Source organism: Tachyglossus aculeatus, chromosome 13, assembly GCF_015852505.1.
Source record: "Tachyglossus aculeatus isolate mTacAcu1 chromosome 13, mTacAcu1.pri, whole genome shotgun sequence".
Taxonomy (NCBI): Eukaryota; Metazoa; Chordata; class Mammalia; order Monotremata; family Tachyglossidae; genus Tachyglossus; species Tachyglossus aculeatus.
The window spans coordinates 4803904-4823419 of NC_052078.1; the positions used below are offsets into that span (position 1 = coordinate 4803904).

A 19516-nucleotide genomic window follows, 5' to 3' on the forward strand; every position below is an offset into this window, starting at 1 on the left:
TGTGCTCAGGCTGAGAGGGGTCTGTTTGGATGGAGTTGGAGTTGTCTTTCCTATTAAACTGAAATCCCCTTGAGGGCAGGCAGGAATCACACAGTTAATAGTTCTATGTGCTTTCCCAATCACCCAGTACAGCGTCCAGCCCAAAGGAGCTCAATCAATAACTACAGTACTTGTTACGGTACTTGCTCCATACTTACCATGTGCCAAGCACTGGTCTAAGCAGTGGGGGAGATACAAGTTAATCGGATTGGACAGAGTCCCTGTCCAACATGGGGCTCACGGTCTTCATCCCCATTTTACAGACGAGGCAACTGAGGCCCAGAGAGGTGAAGTGACCTGCCCAAGGTCACACAGCAGACATGTGGCAGAGCCAAGCTTAGAACCCAGGTCTTTCCGACTCCCAGGCAGGTGCTCCATCCAGGAAGCCACACAGATGTCCACCAGGATAAAGAGAGGGACACGGGGTTCATCATCATCATCAATCGTATTTATTGAGCGCTTACTATGTGCAGAGCACTGTACTAAGCGCTTGGGAAGTACAAATTGGCAACATATAGAGACAGTCCCTACCCAACAGTGGGCTCGTGAGCAGGACAGGGCGGAGAGTGGGCAGTGTCCTGGAGGAGACTTTAGGGGTAGCTTGCCACTCTGGCCAGTGATAGTCACCACTCAGCAAGCAGGGTCTCCTCCACCTCCTCCTCCTAATCCCCATAACCACTGCCCTTTAGTACTATTAATTACAATAATAATAATAGTGGCATTTGTTAAGTGCTTACTCTGCGCAAGCACTGAACTGAGCAGAAGATTTCTGATAGATTTTAAAGCTCACTGTGGGCAGGGAATGTGTCTGCTAACTCTGTTGCATTATACTCTCCCAAGCACTTAGTACAGTGCTCTGCACATAGTAAGTGCTCAATAAATACCACTGGTTGGTTGATTAACAGGCCAAGCAAAGTCCTTGTCCCACATGGGGCTCACAGTCAAAATAGGAGGGAGATCAGGTATCGAATCCCCATTTTATAGATGAGGAAATGGAAGCACAGAAAAGTTAAGTGACACGTTCAAGGTCACACAGCAGGTAAGTGGCGGACCGGGGACTACAGCTCAGGTCCTCTGATTCCCAAGCTCCATCCAGTAGGCACTGTGGTTTCCTTCCTCTTCCTCCTTTCCTCCACCTGGTCCACATACATGCACACGGAGACTCCAGGATCAGTCTCCCCTCCTCCCCACCCCGCCACGGCTCCCATGGGCAAGTACTTTTAGATGTCCCCACGCCCAAAAAACACATGGACCAATACAGGCACACAGAGATATACATTGTGCAAACATACCCGCCCCCAGCTTCACGCACACTTGCACCCAGGAGCATAGATGCACATATGAACCCATCTGCAGGGACACACGTGTCCATCTCTGCAGTCCCATGTCACCTCCGCACTTGTCTGTGGGCCCCTTAAGCATTTTGATACTCTCCTCAGCCCCGCCACACCTACATACATATCCTCCCCCTCTACTATTTCCCCTTTCTGCAATAGATTTTTCTGTCCATACCCCCCGTAGACTGTAAGCTCCTCATGAGCAGGGATCGCGTCTACCAACTCTACTGAGTCGTACTCTCCCGAGCATTCAGTACAGCACTCTGCACACAGTAAGCGCTGGAGGAATACCGTTGATTGACTGATACCCATATGGACCCATCTGCACCGACCCATGCGTGTGTCTCTGCAGAGACACGAGGGATTCCCTCTTCAGGGGTACCAACTTGCATCCCAGGTGGACCCGGCCAGGACGGGCCAGTTTGGGCTGGGGACTGAGGAGCGCAGTGCTCTGCACACGGTATGTGCTCAATAAATACGATCGAATGAATGAACGAATGAGCAGTGGCCACACTGCCCTTTGATGCCAACCCCCAGCAGCTTAGAGGACGCAGGTGATGCATTAGTGGAATCGAGGCCGGTGGGGAGGGGGAGAGTCTTTTTTAAAAAATTCATTCAATCGTATTTATTGAGCGCTTACTGTGTGCAGTTCACTGTACTACGCGCTTGGAAAGTAGCTATTTGTTAAGCACTTACTACGTGCCAGGCACTGTATTAGACACAAGCTAATCCGGTTGGACGCAGTCTCTGTCCCACATGGGGCTCACAGTCTTGATCCCCATTTTACAGACAAGGGAACTGAGGCGTGGAGAAGCGAAGTGACTCGCTCCAAGTCACCCAGCAGACAAGTGGTGGGGCCAGGATCAGAATCCAAGTCTTTCTGACTCTCAGGCCCGGGCTCTAGCCACTAGGAGAAGCTGCTGCTTTTCCCAGGTGGGACGCAGGCCCCTGGCTAAGGCCCTAGCCCCGCCTGAGGTCCGGATGCCCATATCCAGGTGTCCCGGTGTCCCGGCATTCCGGCATCCCGGCCCAGGCGCTGCAGCAGCCGGAGCCGGAGTCCCCCTTGGCGTCCCCCCATCTCTCCTTCACTCACTGAAGCACCAACAGCACCAAATGGCAAAGCTTCTCTCTCTCTCCCCATGCAGGGGGAGACGGCCAGGGAGCAGGGGCCGGGGTCTCCCACTGCAGCCGGCCTGGCTCTGGCCCACCCCAGGGACCCTCTGGCCCAGGCAGGGGGGTGGGCTGGGGGTGGGCAGTGGGGGCCACGACCCTCCCCTCCAAAGCCGGGCTCTGGGGGCCCCTGGGCAGCCCAGAGCTGGGAGCCCAGAGCAAGGCCCGGGCATGCGCAATGCGCCTTCCCTCCCGTGAAGGTCAGCCGGTGGCCTAGCTGTGGGACTCAAAGGCAGCTGGAGGGAAGAGGAGGAGGAAGGAGTGAGGAAGAAAAGGAGGGAGAGGGAGGAGGAGGGAGAGAGAAGAGAAGGGAGGGGAAGAGGAGAAGGAGGGAGGAAGAAAAGGAGGGAGAGGGAGGAGAGGAGGCGGAGAAGGAGAGGAAGGAGGGGGAGGAAGGGGACGAGGAGGTAGAAGAAGGAAGAAGAGAAGCAGGGATAGGGAGGAGGAGAAGGAGGAAGAGGGAGGAGGAGAATGAGGGAAAGGGAGGAGGAGAAAGGAGACGGAGGAGGAAGAGGACTCCTTCCTTTCCAGGAAGATGCTTGCAGCCTACATGTTCGGGGGAGGGGGATGCAGAGGGCCCAGCAGCCCTAAGTCCCCCCAGTTCCTGCCCCCTGTTACCCAGAGCCTGTCTGCAACCCGCTCTGGAGGCAGGAGGGAAAGAGAAGGGGAGCAGGGAGGTAGAGGGGGGCGAGGGAGAGAAAGGCGAGGGAGCAGAGGCCGAGATCTGGGGGAAGAGAGAAAATGGAGAGAGCGGAAGGGTGGGCAGATGCCAAGGAGGCAGAGAGATGCTCTTGAATGCAAGGGGGGAGGAGGTGGGATCCGACTGGGGCCGGGGGCTGTGTCAAGGTGGGGGCGGGTGGTCCCTAAGCCTGCCCCTTCTGGCCTACATCTTCTGGCTTTCCTGAGTAATAAGGAAGGCTGGAGCTGTGGGGAAGGGGCGGGGGACGGGGAGATGACCAAGGAAGTTTGTGGGGATGGAAGAACGGAGAGTGAGGTTCCCTGGGGTTGCTGAAGCTGACACACCCTTCTTCCAGCTTCCTTGTGGGATCTCCACCTCTGTGCCTCACCCCACTTTCAAATAATAATAATAATAATAATGATGGCCTTTATTAAGCGCTTACTATGTGCAAAGCACTGTTCTAAGCACTGGGGAGGATACAAGGTGATCAGGTTGTCCCACGTGGGGCTCACAATCTTAATCCCCACTTTTCAGATGAGGTAACTGAGACACAGAGAAGTTATGTGACTTGCCCAAAGTCACACAGCTGACAATTGGAGGAGCTGGGATTTGAACCCACGACCTCTGACTCCAAAGCCCGTGCTCTTTCCACTGAGCCACGCTGCTTCTCAAATCCCACCACCCACCCAGTATCCCAGAACCCAGGCAGGCAGGCCTCCCTCCCACCCTATGGGTCTTTTGGGGGCCCCCTGCCCTGGCCGCTCACCCATCGGTGCCCCAACTTTCACTGGAGGGTAGGGGGTGGGATGGCAGGTGGCGGGCCTGGGGAGGGGTTCAGGAATGATACCTATCCTCCTACTCTCCCATTTTCCCTACCTCTAATTCATTTTAATATCTGCCTCCCCCTCTAGGCTGTAAGCTCCTTGTGGGCAGGGATCGCATCTTCCAGTCCTACTGTACTGCTCTCTCCCAAGTGCCTAGTACATTGTTCTGTACACAGCAAGTACTCAATAAACACCACTGACTGATTTATTAATCCTCTAGACTATAAGGTCCCTGTGGGCAGGGAACATGTCTCCAACTCTGTTGTGTTGTACCCTCCCAAGCGTTTAGTACACTGCTCTGAAAGCAACAAGCGTTCAATAAATACTATTGATGAATTGATGGGTAGATGGTTCAGAATGATCTGATTTGGAGGCGGAGAGTTTTTCCAGTCCTGCTGGGAACCTTTAGTCTTGCTGGAGATTGGGAAGGCCAGTCCAAAAGTCACAGATCTGATCTTGGGTGGGTGGGGGGCCGGGAAAGGTGCATGTGTACGTAGCCCCCTTCTCCGACCACAAAGCCAGTGCCGTCTTCCCTCGGCTAGACACTTCCCACCCTGGAATGCAATTCCTGGGAGTTCCAAAGAATACATTTTTTTTTAATGGTATTTGTGGTATTATGGTATTTGTTAAACACTTACTATGTCCTAAACACTGGAGTCGATACAAGTTAATCGGGTTGGACACAGCTCCTAACCCACCTGGGGCTCAACAATCTAAGTAGCAGGGAGAGCGGGTACTGAACCCCCATTTTTACAGCTGCAGTAACTGAGGCATAGAGAAGTGAAGTGCCTTGCCCAAGGTCACACAGCAAGCAAGTGGCAGAACCAGGATTAGAATCCAGGTCCTCCAACTCCCAGGCCTCTTCTTTTTCCAGGAGGCCATACTGCTACTCATTCCTCTTCTCTCCAGGGCCCACCTTTTTTTTTTTTTTTAAATGGAATTTGTTAAGTTCTTACTGAGTGCCAGGAACTGTACTAAGCACTGGAGTAGATACAAGATAATCAGGTTGGTCACAGGCCATGGTCTACATGGGGCTCACGGTCTTAATCCCCATTTTACAGATAAAGTAACTGAGGCACACAGGAGTTAAATGACTTGCCCAAGGTCAAGCAGCAGACAAGTGAGAAGCAACATGGCCTAGTAGAAAGAGGATCTGGGTTCTAATTCCGGCTCCTCCACTTGTTGGCTGTGTGTCCTTGGGTAAGTCACTTCACTTCTCTGGGACTCCGTTTCCTCATCTGTAAAATGGGGATTAAGGCTGTGAACCCCATTTGGGACAGGGACGCTATCTAACCCAATTATCCTGCATCTACCTCAGTGCTTAGTACAGTGCCTGCCACATAGAGTGCCAAAATGTGAGACATAAGTGTCTGTTTATTGTTATACTGTACTCTCCCAAGCACTTAATAAAGTGAAGCTGTACACTACAGTACTTACTTCCCACGCTCTAATCAATTGATGACATTTATTGAGCACTTACTGTGTGCTGGACACTTTACTGAACACTTGGAAAAGTACTATTTAAGTGCTTATTCACCTATCCATTATCCTTTCTCTGTAAGTTATTTTGCTTCTTCCCCCATGCCCAAGCGCCAAGAGGGCCATGATCGTGTCTCCTACCTCTATTGTACTCTCTGAAGTGCTCAGTACAGTGCTCTGCACACATTAGGCGCTTGATAAATACCAGTGACCGAAATTCAAACAGTAAGTGCTCGATAAATAATGACTGTATTTGTTAAGTGCTTCCTATGTGCCAAGCTGAGTTAATGAACGAATAGTAAGTGATTAACAAATACCAGAATTATTATTAGTACTTACTGTATGCAGAGCCCTGTACTCTTGGGACAGTACAACAGACACACTCCCTGCCCACGAGGAGCTTGCAATTCTCTGGCCCAACTTACTCAGCAGTCTGCTCTGTGCCACCTTCTCCCCCAACGCTGCCATCTGCTCCGAAGAAGGGGGGCAGTCAGTGGGCAAGGTGGAAGCAGCAGTGGTTCGAGGGACCACCCTGCATTGGGCGTAACCCACACCCCCTGCACCCCAAAACACACACACACACACACACACACACACACACACACACTCTCCTGCGAAGTCTGGAAAACTTGAGGTGCTGGTCGGACGTCTTCAATCCCGACCGTGGTGGGTGAAATAGGGCGGGGGTCAGTCTTCCCCCTCCACAGCCCATGCAGGCTGGTGTGGGGATTGTGGGAAGGATTAATAATAATAATAATGTTGGCATTTGTTAAGCGCTTACTATGTGCAAAGCACTGTTCTAAGCGCTGGGGGGATACAAAGTGATCAGGTTGTCCCACGTGGGGCTCACAGTCTTAATCCCCATTTTTACGGATGAGGTAACGGAGGCTCAGAGAAGTTAAGTGACTTGCCCAAGGTCACACAGCAGACATGTGGAGGAGCTGGGATTCGAACCCATGACCTCTGACTCCAAAGCCCGGGCTCTTTCCACTGAGCCACGCTGCTTCTGTTCCACTTAAATAGTATTTAAGATTAAGATTAAGAGGGGTGGTGGGGCTTGGGGAAAGAGTAGGGGAAGGTCCCTGCCCCACACGCCATCCATCTCCATATCTACCACCACCCCTTCTTCACACCCTCAGCACTTATATGTCCCTCCCTGCTTGGTACAACGCTGGACACATAATAGCGCTTAACAAATACCACGATTATTATTAGTATTACCATTACTATTATTATTATTAGGAGACGGTATCGCCCCAAGAGAGAGGAAGCAAGCACTCAACCGAGAGCAAGCTTGTGTATGGCTGATTTTCTTTGGAAAAAGCAGGGAAAGGCAACCCAGAGAAATTCAAAATCTGGGAGCAAAGAGCAGATGGGGAGAGGGAGACAGGAAGAGGGAAAGAGAGAGTGGAAGAGGAGAGACAGAATGTGGTGGGAGAGAGAGGGAGGGAGGAGAAGAGAGGGAGAGGAGAAGAGAGGGAGAGGGGAACAGGAGGGAGAGGGAGGAAGTGGAAGAGAAGGAGAGAGGGAGAAAGAGGGAGGGAAGAGAGAGAGATGGAGAGAGAGGAAGAGGAGATACGGAGAAGGAGACAGAAAGGAAGAGGAGGGAGGGGGGAGCGAGGGGGAGGAAAGGAGAGAGAGAAAGGGAAGGAGAGAGATGGAGAAGGAGAGGGGGAAGGAAAGAAAAAGCACCATGAGGAGTAGAGGAAGAGATGGAGAGAGGGAAAGAGAGAGCACCATGAGAAGAGGAAGAAAGGGAAGGAAAGCAAAAGGGACTTGAGGAGTAGAGGAAGAGAGGGAAGGAAAGAGAGTCATGAGTAGAAGAAGAGAGGGAAAGAGGGAAGGAAAGAGCACCATGAGGAAAAGAGGGAGAGAGGGAAGGAAAGAGAGGGAACCATGAGGAGAGAGAGCGAGCCATGAGGAGAAGAGAAAAGCAGGAGGATAGTCATACCACCTCAGCAATCATGCACTTCTGCACTCATCCCAACCCGTAGCACTTCCGTACATATCGACTTCCCACATTCTAATCAATCGACGACATTTATTGAGCACTTACTGTGTGCTGGACACTTTACTGAACACTTGGAAAAGTACTATTTAATCACTTATTCACCTATCCATTATCCTTTCTCTGTGAGTTATTTTGTGTCTTCCCCCATGCCCAAGCGGGCGGTGATCGTGTCTACTACCTCTGTTGTACTCTCTGAAGTGCTCAGTACAGTGCTCTGCGCACATTAGGCGCTTGATGCCAATTTGTACTTCCCAAGCGCTTAGTACAGTGCTCTGTACATAGGAAGCGCTCAATAAATACGATTGATGATGATGATGATAAATACCAGTGACTGATTACACAGGAGAGCGCCCCCAGTTCCTGGGACTCCCTGAACCAGCCCTCACCACGTTTGGGGCCTCAGTTTCCCTCCATGTGATGGGAAAGAGGAAAGTCACAGGTCTTTCAGCCATGCTCCTCCAGAAGGTCAAAACTCAGGAATGTGAAACAGCCAAACTTCCTCTCTCCGCCACCAATCCTATGGCTGGTTTTCATTCGGTGCCCAGCAACCACTGTTCCCCTCCCGTCACCTTCCTCCTCATCTGTCCACTCGCCCACCCTCCTCTGCCCCATAAAGACCCTGAGCAATCCTGGGGTCCTGCCCAGCAAATCTGGTTTTAGGCCCTTATCCACCCAAAGAGTGGTCCCAATACACCCCTCCTCCTTTGTACCATACGCTGCTCCTGAGGATCACCCCTCCTCTGGTCTGGCTCTGGCCTGGAATGCCCTCCCTCCTCAATCTGACAATTACTCTCCCCTCCTTCAGAGCCTTATTAAAGGCCCATCTCCTCCAAGAGGCCTTCCCTGATTAATCCCTCCTTTCCTCTTCTCCCACTCCCTTCTACATCACTCTGACTTGCTCCCTTTATTCATCCCCCCACACCAGCCCTACTTCACTTCTGTCCATATCTGTCATTTATTTACTTATATTAACATCTGTCTCCCCCTCTAGACTGTAAACTCGTTGTGGGCAGGGAATGTGTCTGTTTATTGTTGTAGAGTCCTTTCCCAAGTGCTTAGTACAGTGTTCTGCACACAGTAAGTGCTCAATATGACTGACTGACTTCCCCCCATATACCAACACATTACCCCTGGAAGGGGACTGTCTCTATATGTTGCCAACTTGTACTTCCCAAGTGCTTAGTACAGTGCTCTGCACACAGTAAGCGCTCAATAAATACGATTGATTGATTGATTCTCTTACTCTATTTATTATTACTCTACTTATTTTTTATTTATTTATTTTACTTGTACATATCTATTCTATTTATTTTATTTTGTTAGTATGTTTGGTTTTGTTCTCTGTCTCCCCCTTTTAGACCGTGAGCCCACTGTTGGGTAGGGACTGTCTCTATATGTTGCCAACTTGTACTTCCCAAGCGCTTAGTACAGTGCTCTGCACACAGTAAGCGCTCAATAAATAGGATTGATTGATTGATTGATTCTCTTATATACTACAACCTCCTTCAAACTGGACACAATCCCTGCCTAAACAGAGCTCACAATGTAAGAAGTCATACTGGCTCTGCCACCTGTCAGCTGTGTGACCTTGGGTAAGTCACTTCACTTCTCTGGGCCTCAGTTACTTCATCTGAAAAATGGAGATTAAGACTGTGAATCCAACCTGATTAGCTTATATCTACTCTAGCGCTTAGTACAGTGTCTGGCACATAGTGAGTGCTTAACAAATACTATTAAAAAAAAGTGGAGAGGGCACGTATCTTATCCCCATTTTGCAGATGAGGACATTGGAACTCAGAGAGGTAAAATGACTTGCCTAAGGTCACACAGCAAGTCAGCGATAGCTGCGTCCCAACATGGGGGAGCCAAAACTCGCAACTTGCAGTACAGGATTCTCCTAGGTTCCTTACCCCTAGCAGAGGGTGACGGAAGAAGCAGGCAGGTGGGGAGGAAATACAGATGGGATGGAAATCAATCGGTCAATTGATCAGTGGTATTTATTGAGTGCTTACTGTGTAAAGAGTACTGTACTAAGAACTTGGGAAACTGCAATACAATAAAGTGGGTAGATCTCCAGAGAAGCAGCGTGGCCTAATGGCTAGAGCACGGGACCTAGGTTCTAGTCCCGGCACTGCTTCTTGTCTCCTATGTGACCTTGGGCAAGTCACTTCCTAAATTCGGTTGAATGAATGGACTTCACTTCTCTGGGTCTCAGTTCCCTCATCTGTAAAATGGGGATTAAGAGCGTGAGCCCATGTGGGACATGGACACGGACTGATTAGGTTATATCTACCCCAGTGCTTATTACAGTGCCTGGAACATAGTCAGCACTTAACAAATACCACCATCATCATCAGCCTCAGGGAGTTTGCCTTGTAGTGGAAGGACCTCATCTGTGTCTCTAAGGGACCATTACTCTATTTATTTATTTTACTTGTACATATCTACTCTATTTTGCTAATATGTTTGGTTTTGTTCTCTGTCTCCCCCTTCTAGACTGTGAGCCCACTGTTGGGTAGGGACCGTCTCTATATGTTGTCAACTTGTACTTCCCAAGCGCTTAGTACAGTGCTCTGCACACAGTAAGCGCTCAATAAATACGATTGATTGATTGATTGACCCCTCTCCCTGACCTTGTGACCCTATGGGCGGAAGCATGGGGGACAGAGAATAATAATAATAATGATGGTATTTGTTAAGCACTTATTATGTTCCAAGCACTGTTCTAAGCACTTTGGAAGCTTCACAGAGCTGAGCCTGGTCAGCGGGTGAGGGGCAGTGAGGAGTTGGGGGGCCTGGGCTGGGGACCAAGAACTCTCCGCGACCAGAAAGGGGGTTCCTACCCCAGGCGGCCCATCCCTCTGTTCTCCACCTCGCTCTCCCGCCCACCCCGTCCCGACTCCCCGCCGCTTCCTGAAAACTTTTCAAAGCACGAAGGAAGCTGAGGTTCCCAGGGGACCCATCCATTTTGGCTAGATGATGTAATCGTCAGAAGGCATTTTGCCTTAAATTTCCCGATGGAGTTGTGGAATAGCGCTCCGGACATATAGGAGAAAATTGTCAAAACATGGGAGAAGTGATCTTTTTAAAGTTGAAACGAGGGTCCCTTGCCTTCTGTCGCAAATGCGATAACTATTAGTCCAGCCACGCAAATTAACACACACCCACTGGTGGGAGAGAGGACAGGAAGAAGGCAAGTAGCACTTGAACTCAGTTCCACGGGATCATCATCATCATCAATCGTATTTATTGAGCGCTTACTATGTGCAGAGCACTGTACTAAGCGCTTGGGAAGTACAAATTGGCAACATATAGAGACAGTCCCTACCCAACAGTGGGCTCACAGTCTAAAATATTTGACCATCGCGGCATTTTGGCCAATGGAAGAGGGCTTCAGGCTTCGGAAGTGAATGAAGCACCTCGAAGACAGACCTTTAAATGATATATTACAAATTATTTATTTATATTAATGTCTGTCTCCCCCTCTAGGCAGTAAACTTGTTATGGATAGGGAATGTGTCTGCTAATTCTGTTACCCGCTCCCAAGGCCTTGGCACAGCGCTCTGCACATAGTAAGTGCTCAATAACTACCACTGATTGATTGACTGATTGAAGACAACCAGGGAAATCTGCACTAATCAACAGATAGTATTATCAATGAGGCAGCGTGGCTTAATGGGAAAAGCCCGGGCTTGGGAGTCAGAGGACTTGGGTCCTAATAATAATAATAATAATAATGGTATTTGTTAAGCGCTTACTATGAGCCAAGCACTATTCTAAAGGCTAATCCTGGCTCCGCCACTGTGTGATCTTGGGCAAACCACTCAACTTCTTTCTCATCATCATCACCTAATAATTACTAAGCACCTATTGTGTACAGAGCATTATGCTAAGTGCTCATCTGCAAAATGGGGATTTAATACCTGTGCTCCCTCCTACTTAGAACATAGGACTTAATTATCTTGTATCTAACCTAGCATTTAGTACAGTGCTTGGCACACAGCACGGGCTTAACAAGTACCACAACTAACCAAGAGTCGGGATATACAGGTTCTAATCCCAGCTCGGCCACTTGCCTACTGAGTGACCTTGGGCAAGTCATGCAATGTCTCTGGCCTTCAGTGTTCTTATATGCTAAAAAAATGGATAAAATAGCTTTTCTCCCTTCCCCTTAGACTGTAAGCCCCATGCAGGTCAGGGACAGTGTCTGTTCTAATTATCTTCTATCTGTCCCAGAGCTTAATGAATACCATTCTTATTGTTTTTGAGAACTGTACCGCGGACTTGGGAGAGTACAATAGAATTAATGGACAGGATTCCCGCTCTCAAGGAGCTTTTAATCTAGTGCGAGAGGCTGACACTAAAAAAAAAATTATAGACAGGAGGAAGAAGGAAAAGGGAAAATGTACATATGATAGTGCCTAAGTTCCAGGGTGTGTCAGTCAGTCAATCATATTTATTGAGCGCTTACTGCCTGCAGAGCACTGTACGAAATGCTTGGGGGAGTACAATGGAAGCGGCACAATGCCTGCCCACAACCAGCTTACAGTCTGTGAGAACTGTCACACAGTGGGTTTGGTGGTGGTGTCTCTCTGACAAGGGCCTGAAATAAATCTGGATGACGTTAGTGGAAATCAGGCAGTGGGGTCTTTGTGGCAGGGAAGAAGATGCCAGTGGTCTCAGTCTGGCACCTGGGGAGCAGAAGTAACAGTAGTAGTAGCAGTGACAGCATTTATTAAATGCCCACCGTGTCCAAAGCAATCAACAGATCACATTTATTGAGCGCTTACTATTGTGTACTACGTGCTTGTGAGAGTACAGCATGGTATAGTGGATAGAGCACAGGCCCGGGAGTCAGTAGGTCATGGGTTCTAATTCTGCCTCCGCCATTTGTCTGCCGTATGATCTTGGGCAAGTCACGTCACTTTTCTGGGCCTCAGTTACCTCATCTGTAAAATGGGGATCGAGACTGTGAGCCCCATCTGTGACAGAGAATGTGTCCATCCCGATTTGCTTGTCTCCACCTCAGAGCTTAGAACAGTGCCCGGCACATAGTAAGGGTTTAACAAACGCTATTATTATTATTATTGCAATACAACAGATTTAGCAGACAGTTTCCTGCCCATAATGAGCTTACAGCCTAGAAGCACTAAACTAAGCACAGGGGAAGAAGTTCACCGATGAGCTACAGATGCTAGACTCTTTCCCCCAAGGGAAACTAACTAGTTACACAACCCGGGAGCCCAAGAGGCCTTCTCTGACTAATCCCTCATTTCCTCTTCTCCCACTCCCTTCTGTGTCACCCTGATTTGCTCCCTTTATTCACCACCCCCTCAGCCTCACAACACTTATGTCCATATCTGTAACGTATTCGTTTATATTAATGTCTGTCTCTCCCTCTAGACTGTAAACTCATTGTGAACGGGGACTGTGTCTGTTATATTGTAATTTAAGTTTTTTTCACTATGGTATTTGTTGAGCCTATGTGCTGAGCACATAGTCCCCCTCTGGACTGTGAGCTCCTTGTGGGCAGGAATGTGTCTGTCTGTTATTATAATGTACTCTCCCAAGCGCTTCGTACAGTGCTTTGCACACATTAAGTGCTAAATATATACAAATGAATGAATGAATGAAAGTGGAGGGCATGGAAGCAAGGCTAATGCACATTTTGTGGCCCTACAGAACCAATGGTATTTATTGAGTGCTTTCTGTGAGCGGAGGCCTGTACTAAGGACCTCTGTGAGGGAAAGAACAATTCAGCATGAGAAGCAGCTTGGCTTAGAGCTTAGAGCCCGGGCCTTGGAGTCAAAAGGACCTGGGTTCTAATCCTGGCTCCGCCACTTGTCTGCTGTATGACCTAGGGTAATGTCGGTCTCCCTCTCTAAACTGTAAGCTCGTTGTGGGAGGGGAATGTGTCTATTTATTATTCTATTGTACTCTCCTAAACATTTAGTACAGTGCTCTGCACACTGTAAGCGCTCAATAAGTACAACTGAATGCATGAGTGAAAGTCACTTTGACTTCTCTGTGCCTCAGTTCCTTTACCTATAAAATGGTGATTAAGAATGTGAACTCTATGTGGGAGCAACCTGATTATCTTTCATCTACCCCAGTGCTTAATTCAGTGCCTGGCACATAGTGAGCGCTTAACAAATACCATTTTAAAAAAAATACAGCAGAGTTGGTGGACACGATTCCTGCCCTCAGGGAGCTTCTGGTGTGGCCCCAAGATTTTGGAAAGCTATTTACACATAAATCCTTGCCCTGGTTCTAGGAGGGGGCTGCCTTGGTGGTTTTTTAACATCCTTTGCTTCCTTCGGGGCAAGCTGAATCCCTGCCCTTTCCCTCTGAAAGCCATCCCCTGCTCTCTTTCTCCATATATGGGAACGCTCGCAGCCCTGCAGAATTCAGAAGAAACAAATTCAGGGCCGAAAAAGCTTTGGCAGGGACAGAAGGCTAGTGGAGTCAGGGGGTGAAAGGAGGGCTGGGAGGCCAAGCCTCTAATAATAGTAATAATATTATTCCAAACAGTTGCAGTACTTGATAAGTGCTCAGTATGAGCCAAGCACTGTGCTACGGCCTGGGGTAGATACAGGATAATCAGGTTGGGCAGAGACCCTGCCCCAAATGGGATTCACGGTCTAAGTAGGAGGGAGAACGGGTACTGAATCCCCACTTTAATAATAGTAAGAGGAATAATTGTGGCATTCGTTAAGCGCTTACTATGTCTCAGGCACTATACTATGCATTGGGGTAGACACACGATGATAGACAGTCTAACTAGGAAGCAGCGTGGCTCAGTGGAAAGAGCCTAGGCTTTGGAGTCAGAGGTCGTGGGTTCAAATTCCGGCTCCGCCACTTGTCAGCTGTGTGACTCTGGGCAAGTCACTTCACTTCTCTGAGCCTCAGTTACCTCATCTGTTAAATGGGGATTGACTGTGAGCCCCACATGGGACAACTTCATCATCATCAATCGTATTTATTGAGCGCTTACTGTGTGCAGAGCACTGTACTAAGCGCTTGGGAAGTGCAAATTGGCAACATATAGAGACAGTCCCTACCCAACAGTGGGCTCGCAGTCTAAAAGGGGGAGACAAAACCAAGCATACTAACAAAATAAAATAAACAGAATAGATATGTACAAGTAAAATAAATAGAGTAATAAATTTGTACAAACATATATACATACATACAGGTATATATGTATACTTGATCACCTTCCCCCCCCCCCCCCAACAGTGCTTAGGAGTGCTCTGCACATAGTAAGTGCTTAACAAATGCCATCATTATTATTATTATTATTAACTAGGAGGGAGAACAGGTATTGAATCCCCATTTTGGAGATGAGGAAGTGGAGGCTCAGCTCAGGGCAGCGATGTGGCCAAAGTCATTCAACGGACAAGTGTTGGAGACGGGTGCTTTGCACATAGTAAGCGCTTAATAAATGCCATTATTATTATTATTAGAATTCAGGTTCCCTGCCTCCCAAGCCTGGGCTCTTTCTCATTCATTCATTCAATTGTATTTATTGAGCGCTTACTGTGTGCAAAGCACTGTACTAAGCGCTTGGGAAGTACAAGTCGGCAACCTAGGGCATGTGGCTTCTTTTTGCTGCCTCGATCCCAGCTGGTTCCATGCTCAGGGAAGGGTGAGAGGTCCAAGGAAGTGACCGCGGAGGCAGGTGGATTCTATGGATTCCATCCCCTAGACTGGGATCTCATTATGGGCAGGGAACACGTCTGCTAATTCTGTTGTACTGTCCTCTACCAAACGCTTAGTACAGTGCTGTGCTCATAGTAAGCAATCAGTAAATACAATGGATTGATCGACTGAACTACAGAAGTGGTTGGGGGTAGGGGGTGAGGGCACTTGCCCCCTGGCCCTCCGGGGGAGGAATTTGGGGACCAGTGCTGGTCTGTTTAGCCCAGTTTGGTGTGATGCCAATTGATCAGCAGATAGTTTTTATCGAGCGCTTTCTCCTCCCCGAGCGCTGTACTAAGCGAGTTAGCAGACACAGTCCCTACCCTTAACAAACTGAAGTCTAGCTGGGGAGACAGATGCTAAAATAAATTATGGGGAAGGGGAGGTGCTTCTCCTTTTGGAATCCAGGCTGGGCCAGGGGCCCAAGGAGGTCATTCATTCATTCAATGGTATTTATTGAGCGCTTACTCTGTGCAAAGCACCGTACTAAGCGCTTAAGCAATGCACAGAGGGCCAAGCAGATTGGTCTGGTAAGCAAGGCTACCAGCCACTGGAGGCCAGATGGGAGAAGCATTTGTGAACGGAAGCGTTCCTACCACTAAGGGGCCCGCTCGGAGCTTCTGTACTCACAAATAGTAACAGAAGCAGCAGTAGTAATAATAATAATAATAATAATAATAATAACAATAATAATAATAATAATGGCATTTGTTAAGCACTTACTATGTGCAGAGCACTGTTCTAAGCGCTGGGGGGGATACAAGGTGATCAAGTTGTCCCACCTGGGGCTCCCAGTCTTAATTCCCATTTTACAGATGAGGGAACTGAGGCTCAGAGAAGTTAAGTGACTTGCCCAAGGTCACACAGCAGACATGTGGGGGAGCCGGGATTCAAACCCATGACCTCTGACTCCAAAGCCCGTGCTCTTTCCAATGAGCCACGCTGCTTCTCTAGCATAGTAGTAGTAGTAGTAGTAGTAATAGTAATAAAGGTATTTACTGAGCGTCCAGGAGGTGCAGAGCACTTTACTCAGAACTCGGGGCAGTGAACAGAAACACAAGACCTATTCCCTGCCCACAAGGAACTTACACTCTAACAGGAGAGACAGACGGAGGAATATTTACTAATGGACAGCCACCCAACAATCAATCAATCAATGGCACTGATTAAGCATCTACTACGTGCAGAGGACGTACCAAGATCTTGGGAGTGTACAAAGGGGATGGCAGACACGTTCCCGGTCCACAGCGAGCTTAGAGGGACTTGACATCTTTGTTTCACCGTGACATCTTCCTTCTTTAGTTCTTAAACACGAACTCAAGTCCATCTCCCTCTTTCTTCCACCGCTGACAGCAAATTCGAGATTGTACGTTCCCTGAGGGCAGGGATCATGACTAGTTTCTCCATTGCACTCTCCCACCTACTTAGGGTCCTTGTCTGTTTATTGTTATATGGACTCTCACAAGTGCTTGGTACAACGCTCTGTGCACAGCAAGCTCTCAATATATATGATTGAATGAATGACTGATTGATTGATCGGACCCCTGTCTGCCCCGTCTATCCAGCCACACTCTTCCAACCCCCGACCCCAAGAGCCCTGCGCACCTATTTGGCTGAAGGAATAACAGAAGCAGCGTGGCTCGGTGGAAAGAGCCCGGGCTTTGGAGTCAGAGGTCATGGGTTCAAATCCCGGCTCTGCCGCCTGTCAGCTGTGTGACTTTGGGCAAGTCACTTCACTTCTCTGGGCCTCAGTGACCTCATCTGTCAAATGGGGATGAAGACTGTGAGCCCCCCGTGGGACAACCTGATCACCTTGTAATCTCCCCAGTGCTTAGAACAGTGCTTGGCACATAGTAAGCGCTTAATAAATGCCATTATTATTATTATTATTATTATTATTATTATTATTATTATTATAACAGGCTGGAACCAATCAGGGTTGGGGGGAAGACAGGGAGGCAGGCCTCACCTGACACCCATGGGGAGATAGAGCCCCTGGATGGGGTTCTGGGCTCCGCTACGGGCTGGCTCCGCGGGACTGGCTGTGTGACCCTGGGCAAGTTACATCACCTGTTTGGGCCTCCCTTTCCCCATCTGTGAAATGGTCGGGGGAGGGAAGGATGGGATTCTGAGAATGGGGAAACAAACACGTGCTCCCCAGCAAACCCAGGAATACCAGAGGAGGAATGTGATCCCCCAACCCCGTCCCTCACCCCCAGGAGCAAACAGGAATTTGAGGCTCTATCACCTGACTCAAGGCGCCCTCCCCACTCCTTGGCATGAAGCTGAACCCTGCTCTCCCCCTCCCCCAGCACCCCTCTAATAATAAAAATGGTATTTGTTAAGCATTTACTATGTGCCAGACACTGTACTCTATGCTTAGGTAGGGGCCAGACAGGCCCGCGGGAATGAGTCTGCCGCTCTGACAGACTCGGGGCCGAGGGCCAGTCCCGCTGACGGTCAAGGAGCAGATGGTGGGAGGGCCAGAGAGCCTCTGTTCCTACCAGCTTTCCCACCCCCTCTGCCCCCCTCCTCAGGTGGGTGCCTGGAGGGAATCCTGGAAGTAATCCAGAAAGAGGCAGCCCAATATGTAGGAGGCAGGGGATGAGCAGCCCCTCTCCCCTGGGTGGAAAATCTGAGAGCTGGCAGACTTTAGATTGAAAGCTCCTCCTCTAGACCATAAGCTCGGGCAGGGATGTGTTTACCAACTCTGTCACATTGTACTCTCCCAAGTGCTTAGTACAGTGCTCTGTACACAGTAAGCGCTCAATAAATACTTTTGATTGACTGACTGAATGACTTGTTTGGGCTGGAGCACAGAAAAGAGCCCAGGGAGTCACTCTCACCCCTGCTGCCCCAGAAGTGGGGGCTAAGGTGTTGGGTGGGGGGGGTGGAGGAAAGAGGAAGATGGGGAAAGGGGAGAGGAAAACGAAGAGGAAAGTGGAGAGAAAAGGAGGGACTCCCAGTACCCTATTTGAAGTTTATTTTAATCTCTGTCTCCTCCTCTAAACTGTAAGCTCCTCATGAGCAGGGATTGTGTCTACAAACTCTGCTCTACTGCACTCTTCCAAACACGTAGCACAGTGCTCTGCACACAGTAAGTGCTCAGTAACTACGATTGATTGACTGACTGGAAGGAAAACGAGGGGAAAGGATAGGGAGAGGAAGGAAGGTGGGAGAAAAGGAGGGAAGAAGTGAAGTGGGGGCAGAAGGAAGGACGGAGGAGCCTACCTGAACCACGGTGGAGTTGGCAGGCGGGTGCTGAAGGCCGGGAGTCATCGGTGGCAGAGTGCGGAGGGGGAGGAACATCCGGTGCCCCCACGGTGCCCCGGCAAGGAGGGCTCCACTCCTCCCACCCCGCGAGCCATGCCGGTCCCGTCCGTCCGGACCTGGAAGGAGAGTGCAGGTGGGTGGGGAGCCAGGCCTCAGGGTTGGGACCCTCGACCGGTTGGTCCCCCGGGAGGAAGTCGAGGGGAAGGTGACGGGCCCCTGCGCTGGCTTCCCTGGGCTTGGGGCTCCCAGAATCACAGTCTCTGCTGGGCTGGTTGCAGGGAGCTGGGGAGGAAGAGGGAGTGAAAAATGGCTCTTGAGGGAAGAGGAGCAGTGTGGCCTACTGGATAGAGCCCTGGCCCACAAGTCAGAAAGAGCCAAGTTCTAATCCCGGCTCTGCCACTTGTCTGCTGGGTGACCTTGGGCAAATCACTTCACTTCTCTGGGAGAGGGCTGCCATAGCTCTGGGTGTGTCTGGGTGTTGCCTGGGCACCCGATGCAAGTGCCAGGGTTGCCTTCCCTCAGTGAGAGTCAGTGCCCACTTCCTGAACAAGAGAGGGTGTCAATGATGGAGACAGGGTCGGTGCAAGAGACAGATATGGCATCAGTGCAGGAGACTCCTTCATTCATTTAATCGTAATTATTGAGCACTTACTGTGTGCAGAGCACTGTATTAACTGCTTGGAAAATACAATTCAGCAATAAAGAGAGACAATCCCTACCCTCACCGGGCTTACAGATAAGATTGTATCTATAAACTCTGTTCCACTGCACTCTTCCAAATGCTTAGTAATAATAAAAATAATTATTATTATAGTATTTGTTAAGCGCTTACTACATGCCAAGCACTGTTCTAAGCGCTGGGGTAGATACAAGGTAATCAGGTTGTCCCACGTGGGGCTCATAGTCTTAATCCCCATTTTACAGATGAGGTGACTGAGGCCCAGAGAAGTTAAGTGACTTGCCCGAAGTCACACAGCTGATAAGTGGCGGAGCCGGGATTAGG

General features: G+C 49.4%; 1 protein-coding gene across 3 annotated transcripts in view; it reads right to left on the bottom strand.

The window, feature by feature from the left end:
- The window catches only part of SMARCD3 (SWI/SNF related, matrix associated, actin dependent regulator of chromatin, subfamily d, member 3), a 37719-nt gene that overhangs the window by 16445 nt on the left and 1758 nt on the right, over positions 1 to 19516 (bottom strand). For 2 of the 3 annotated variants that reach the window (XM_038755724.1, XM_038755720.1), the window contains exon 1: positions 18472 to 18557. Coding sequence is in view for 1 of the 3 variants with exons in the window: in XM_038755722.1 (XP_038611650.1) it covers positions 18472 to 18549 (78 nt within the window). In the remaining 2 variants the exon portion in view is untranslated. Of the gene's footprint in view, positions 1 to 18471; positions 18630 to 19516 lie in introns of those variants that run through there. The other variant, XM_038755722.1, reaches the window with a different exon arrangement.